At 41.8% G+C, this 7500-nt stretch overlaps 1 protein-coding gene across 2 annotated transcripts in view; it reads right to left on the bottom strand.

Annotated features, from left to right (window-relative positions):
• unc13c (unc-13 homolog C (C. elegans)) overlaps window positions 1-7500 on the bottom strand; it is a 174689-nt gene that overhangs the window by 80543 nt on the left and 86646 nt on the right. For both annotated transcript variants that reach the window (XM_083552177.1, XM_083552178.1), the window contains exons 17-18: window positions 6890-7023; window positions 467-552 (exon numbers count right to left, since the gene is read on the bottom strand). In XM_083552177.1, the coding sequence (XP_083408303.1) occupies window positions 467-552; window positions 6890-7023 (220 nt within the window). The remainder of the gene's footprint in view (window positions 1-466; window positions 553-6889; window positions 7024-7500) is intronic.

The raw sequence follows: 7500 nt of genomic DNA, 5'->3' as shown, positions 1-7500 counted from the left end.
GTATGTGTGTGTGTGTGTGTGTGTGTGTGTGTGTGTGTGTGTGTGTGTGTGTGTGTGTGTGTATCTAGTGTGCATATTAATCTGTAAAATGCATGCTATATCATCTTCTCAGCACCTGGTTCCCATGGAAACACACAGATTAGGAATGCATCTGAGAAGTGACAAAGAGTAACGAGTGTGTGTGTGTGTGTGTGTGTGTGTGTGTGTGTGTGTGTGTGTGTGTGTGTGTGTGTGTGTGTGTGTGGTTGGGGTCTGCTGTAGTTGGGTAGCAGTGGGAACAGCCTTTATAATGTTTAAGCTAGTCAGGGAGAAATATCAGCTCGGACACACACACACACACACACACACACACACACACACACACACACACATACACACACACACACACACACACACACACACACACACACACACACACACACACACACACACACACACACACACACAAAGAAAAGCAGTAACTCACCTTCCATGGCATACTTCATGTCCAAAGCAAACAGGTTCCACATGATCTCTGCACTGATCCTGCCCATGTTCAACTCCTGCGGAAATCTGCAGGTCAAATCAAAAGCACGGTGTCACAAATTCATTTAAGTGCTGATTGATTGATTGATTCATAGATTGATTGATTGATTGATTCATAGATTGATTGATTGATTGATTGATTGATTTCATAGATTGATTCATTCAGTTGCCAATTGGTGATTGATTGATTCATTATTTGATTCATTTGTTAGTCTCTAATTGATTCATTCACTAAATCCATTTAGTTGCTAATTGATTGATTTATTCTTTTATTCAGTTTCTTATTTCCTGATTTACTCAGACACAAATACATTCAGTTACTAATTACGGGTTTTTCTCAGTTGCTTTGCAGCGTTTCTCAGATCAACAATTAAGTTCTCAAAGCTACTCGTTCAACCTCCACATCATGTCGTCACTTGTGCACATCATAAAAACATTTCTTGTTGCTTCGATCAAACTGTGAACGCTTTTTTACATCACTGTGTACGAGTGTCTGCTGTTTCCTACATTATCAGTGATTTATGTTGATTAAAACTGTTATACTGGTTTCACCTGCATAGTTTTATGCAGGTGAAACATAGTTTCAACATTTTAGCATCAGTTCATTGGTCATTAAATGCAAAATGGTTTAAACCAACCCTGGACAGAATCCAGTCTTTCAGGCCTCTAATCAAACCGTCCACCTGATACATTTCATCTCAATGTTATAGACTGAGGCTGATTAATCACACGCCTAAAATCAGGTTTCGGTTGGAACGCAACCCTGCAGCCTCGCGGGTCTCTGTGGATTCAGACGTCACTGATGCAGTGTTTATTCCACCAGGCTTCAATATTCACCTCCTGAAGCCACGGATTAAATAAATGAACAAAATTATGCAAAATGCTGCCCAAAACCTGATGCTCCCACTGATGCATTAATCTCACTGTTCACATGATAATCACTTCCTCCTGAGCTCCTGGGAAACTTCTCCAGGCCTACATTTAACCCATATCTAATCTTTTATGTCATTGTATCAACAAGCCCCGCCCACTTTTCTTTTACCACGCACACACACACACACACACACACACACACACACACACACACACACACACACGGTGTTTACACTTGTAGAGATTTCCACAGACTGTAATAAATACAAATAAATATACAAATAAACCATCACACATAAATACATCACTTGTAAATATAATTATGAAATGGTTTAATTTAATGTTTAATTAACGTGTGTGTGTGTGTGTGTGCGTGCGAGTGAGTGTGTGTGAGTGAGTGTGTGTGAGTGTGTGTGAGTGTGTGTGTGTGCAAGTGAGTGTGTGTGTGTGTGTGTGTGCGTGCGAGTGAGTGTGTGTGTTAGTGTGTGTGTGTGTGTGTGTGTGTGTGTGCAAATGAGTGTGTGCGAGTGAGTGTGTGTGAGTGAGTGTGTGTGTGTGTGAGTGTGTGTGTGTGTGCAAATGAGTGTGTGCGAGTGAGTGTGTGTGTGTGTGTGTGTGTGTGTGTAAGTGAGTGTGTGTGAGTGAGTGTGTGTGTGTGTGAGTGTGTGTGTGTGCAAATGAGTGTGTGCGAGTGAGTGTGTGTGTGTGTGTGTGTGTGTGTGTGTGTAAGTGAGTGTGTGTGAGTGAGTGTGTGTGAGTGATTGTGTGTGAGTGTGTGTGTGTGTGTGTGTGTGCGAGTGAGTGTGTGCGAGTGAGTGTGTGCGAGTGAGTGTGTGTGTGTGTGAAGTGTTATATACAGCTGGTGAGCCTCTTTTAAATATTATTAACTCCTCACTATCGTTAGGTCATGTCCCTAAATCCCTCAAGTTAGCAGTTATTAAGCCCCTCATTAAAAAACCTAATCTGGATCCAAACACGCTATCGAATTACAGACCAATTTCAAATCTCCCATTTATGTCTAAGATTTTAGAAAAGATTGTCGCTGCCCAGCTATGTAACCACTTGCAGGAGAACAATATCTTTGAAGAGTTTCAGTCAGGTTTTAGGCCCCATCATAGCACAGAAACTGCTCTAGTTAAAATCACTAACGACCTGTTTTTAGCTTCAGACCAAGGCTACATCTCCCTATTAGTTTTACTAGATCTTAGTGCTGCGTTCGACACTATAGATCATGATCTTCTCCTCGATCGCTTACAGAATTACATCGGTATTCAGGGACAGGCATTAAGCTGGTTTAAATCCTACCTGTCCAATCGTTACCATTTCGTAGATTTAAATGGAGAGCTATCCAGGATAATGCTAGTAAATTATGGCGTGCCACAAGGGTCAGTTCTGGGACCCCTGCTTTTTACAATATACATGCTTCCATTAGGAAATATTATTAGAAGGCATGGAATTAGCTTCCATTGTTATGCTGATGATACCCAGCTATATATTTCATCCAAACCAGGCGATACAGCTCAATTAGCTCGCATAACTGAGTGTGTTGAAGAAATAAGAGATTGGATGACCCATAACTTTCTGCTATTAAATTCTGATAAAACGGAGATTTTGCTCATCGGCCCAAAAAATAGTACACAGAAGCTCCAGCATCTCAGCCTGCATTTAGACGGTTGTTCTGTAACTACTAGTTCAACGGTAAAAGACCTGGGAGTTATTTTAGACAGCAACTTATCTTTCAAAAATCACATCAATCAAGTTACAAAAACAGCCTTCTTTCACCTTAGAAATATTTCTAAGCTAAGAAATATGTTATCTATATCTGATGCAGAGAAGCTCGTCCATGCGTTTATGACCTCTAGAATAGACTACTGTAATGCATTACTAGGTGGATGTCCTGCATCAATAATAAACAAGCTTCAGTTAGTTCAGAATGCCGCAGCAAGAGTTCTTACTAGGTCAAGAAAATACGATCATATAACCCCAATCTTATCGTCCCTACATTGGCTTCCTATTAAGTTTCGAATAGACTACAAACTACTGCTACTCACTTCTAAAGCACTAAATGGTTTGGCTCCCATGTATCTATCCAGTCTCTTAACACGCTACAATCCGTCACGCTCCCTGAGATCTCAAAACTCTGGGCTTCTAGTAGTTCCTAGAATAGCAAAGTCCACTAAAGGCGGTAGAGCATTTTCACATTTAGCTCCTAAACTCTGGAATAGTCTTCCTGACAGTGTTCGGGGTTCAGATACACTCTCCCAGTTTAAGTGCAGATTAAAAACATATCTTTTTAGCAAAGCCTACACATAACACACATCACACACATCACATCACAACCTTGTGCTCCAGAACATCTGATCACATGCACATTATCAACTTGTGCTGTTAATATCATGAACAGCAGCTACGCTAATTCCTCTCCACTGCTTCTCTTTCTCTCCCCATCCCGAGGCTTCCTGAGGTTTGGCCAGCTCCAGTCACGTCCCACCTCGTGAAGATTATGGACCTATGGATGATCATGGAGAAGTAGATGCCGAGTGTTTAAAGGCCCTGGCATGGAGAAGCTGATGCTGGATCTATGATGATCACAAATTGTTCTGTATTGTTGAAAGATTTATGACCAAACTTTTGATGTCACCCATATGAGGATGGGTTCCCCTTTGAGTCTGGTTCCTCTCAAGGTTTCTTCCTCATATCATCTAAGGGAGTTTTTCCTTGCCACTGTCGCCACGGCTGCTCATCAGGGACAAACGCACACCATTCACCTTCACTGTTGTTTTCTGTAAAGCTGCTTTGAGACAATGTCTGTTGTGAAAAGCGCTATACAAATAAACTTGACTTGACTTGACTTGACTTGTGTGTGCAAATGAGTGTGTGCGAGTGAGTGTGTGTGAGTGATTGTGTGTGTGTGTGTGTGTGTGTGTGTAAGTGAGTGTGTGTGAGTGTGTGTGTGTGAGTGTGTGTGTGTGTGTGTGTGCAAATGAGTGTGTGCGAGTGAGTGTGTGTGTGTGTGTGTGTGTGTGCAAATGAGTGTGTGCGAGTGAGTGTGTGTGAGTGATTGTGTGTGTGTGTGTGTGTGTGTGTGTGTGTGTAAGTGAGTGTGTGTGAGTGTGTGTGTGTGTGTGTGTGCAAATGAGTGTGTGCGAGTGAGTGTGTGTGTGTGTGTGTGTATAAATGTGTGTGAGTGAGTGTGTGTGAGTGTGTGTGTGTGTGTGTGTGTGTGTGTGTGTGTGTGTGTGTGTGTGTGTGTGTGTGTGTGTGTGTAAATGTGTGTGAGTGAGTGTGTGTAAGAGGCAGAAACAGATTTTTATTTTTCTACCAGTATGTGGGTTTTTTGTACAAAATGTTCCCACAAAGTTAGAGCTATTGAACTGTTCCAGGTGAACACTGACTGCACCTCAGACCTTCTCACCTTCTCACCTACATCACTACCTGACTTCACTCACACACTTGTGGAAGAATGAATCTCCACAATTCTAGTAGAACATCTTCTTAGTAGAGCAGGAACTGCAGCTGCAATACCAACTTATGACATGACTGATATCCAGATATGAAAAACTCACCCCACCCCAACACACACACACACACACACACACACACACACACACACACACACACACACACACACTTGAATATATAGCCACTATGTGAGATTAGATGGATGTTAGGGATCTATGCCAGTCCACAAATCTGATCTTAGACAAACTCCAAAAGACACATGTAGGAGTATCAGTCAGTATCGTTTCTCCCTCCATCCCCCGTTAGCCGACTTCGTAACTCGTACGCTAATCTGTGCTCTGGAAAAAAACTCGTCCAGTCTGGAGAACAAATTGAGGGGGGGGACTTTCTAGTGTGGTGCAAATCTTTCTCTAAATGGCTAATGACTTCGAACCGTTGTGCGAGCCTTGGCTGTGTTTCCATAGCAACATTGCTGCAGTTTCATCACCAGGAAATGAACAGCAGCTTTAATCTCTCTCTCTCTCTCTCTCTCTCTCTCTCTCTCTCTCTCTCTCTCTCTCTCTCTCTCTCTCTCTCTCTCTCGCTCTCTCTCTCGCTCTCTTTCTCTCTCTCTCTCTCTCGATCTCTTTTCACCACCCTACACTGAGAACAATTTTGTGAGACCTGATTTATTTAGTCCAAATTTCTCTACAATATCAATTGCAAAAAAAACCTCTGACTTCAAGATACTAATGCTGCCCCTTTATCTTCCAAACCATTTCATGTTATTTTTAGAACTCTCTGTCTGTTATAACGGGTTCCATCTGCCCATTTAATAATCAGTTCTAGAACCCCAACTAGTACTAAAATGAGTTCTGAAACTCGCAGCTCTTTTCATAACATTCTAGAACCCCAATTTCAAAATGAGTTCAAGAATCTTTTGCCTGCTTTATAAAGAGTTCATGAACCCTCAGCTTATTTATAATGAGTTCTAGAATCACTCACCCTGTTTCCGCACTCTCGGCTCTTTTAAATGATATTCTAGAAACCAACAGCCCGGTTCATGGTGAGTTCTAGAGCCCCAGCTTGTTTCACAATGGGTTCTAGAACTCCCCCCCCCATCCACTTCTTCTCATGGTAATCTAGAACCCATAGCCTGTTCAATAATGATTTGTAGTTTAAAAACTGTTTTTCGAGAATCCCGGCACGTTTAGGTTCATTATGAGCTCTAGAAACAGACGCTGTTTTATGATGAGTTCTAGCACTCTCAATCTTTTTCATGTTATTCTAGAACCCTTTGCCCATGTCATAGTGTGTTAGCAGGTAGAAAAAATGAACATAAATGCTAATGAGAAAAAAAAAAACTTTTCCTATAATGATATTTTTCCAAGAAGATACAAAGAAATGAAAAATGCAAAGTTTCCACCTGGTTATTGAGTTTATGGTGACAGTAGAATCCCATTCGAATCAGTCAAATCATGAAAGAACAATAAACAACATGAAGGCATGCTTGTGAACAGTAAGTCAGTCTGTCGCCGGTGAATGAGCAGCAACAGCATTCTGTATTGTAGCACCTTCTCATTTTTATAGCCATAATTACAGCTGTCACGCCTCATGAATTTAGCCTCGAGACTGAAGAAATATGACCTGAGACGATACATATATAAATGCAATCCTTCTCGAATAATGTGCAGGAGACATTTCTATGGTTCCAGATGCACAATTCTTTTACTTTTCGATGTTTCTGTATGATTAATATGATCATTATTCATCTGAAATTTGAACTCGCCCATACTGCGAAGGTGTGACATCATCATTACGAGACAGGAAACGATCTTTGGGAAAGACTGTTGAGCTGCTGCGTGGCGTTAAACGCTTATAATTGTGTATCGATTCTGGAAATTAGGAGGGTGTTACTGTGGGCTGAACCTCACTTCCATCACAGCGCTAAAGAATTCTCGATACAGACGTCTCTGATAGGTCCGAACACTACAGTCTGTTTGTGATGACGTGCGTGAGATCGGTGTGGTGCAGGAGGAATAAAGCGTACTGATTAAAGACGGGTGTGTACGCCATCCTGTCCTCGTCAATCACTGACACCATCAGCGTGATGAGTTTTGGCCAGAAATCCAAGTTCTTAATGGATGGCCCTTGTTCCTCACGCGGCAGGTCCTGCTTCCTCGTCTGCAATAAGAGAGAAAAAGACGGATTAATGAAGACACGCTGTCTTTTCCTCGTGTCCTCGTCTTCTGTCCTGCAGGCGTTCTGAATAATTTAAACAAAAAACGGTTTGAAGTGCAGAACATCCGGCTCTCGGTTTCACCATGCTCAAGTCCTGAAGGTTCCTCAGGGCAGGAACGAACAGGTTCTGGATCGTTGTCACTCACACACACACACACACACACACACACACACACACACACACACACACACACACACACTGACATGACCGTGTCATTAAGAAGTTCCACGATAATACACACTCCACCTGTATCACTGGATACACAACATCATCAGCTTGTTTTTTGATACACTGAGAGATTAATTCATATACATTAGCAATCACTTCTAGAACATTTAGGCTGTTTCATGGTAAGTTCTAGAACGATCATTTTGGGATCATTGAATATCCAGCCCATTTTATGCTACGTTTCAGAGTCC

This window comes from Silurus aristotelis (assembly GCF_946808225.1).
Source record: "Silurus aristotelis genome assembly, chromosome: 10".
In the NCBI taxonomy this organism is placed as follows: domain Eukaryota; kingdom Metazoa; phylum Chordata; class Actinopteri; order Siluriformes; family Siluridae; genus Silurus; species Silurus aristotelis.
The sequence above is the reverse complement of the archived record's forward strand: the minus strand, read 5'-3'. Positions and strand labels throughout refer to the sequence as shown.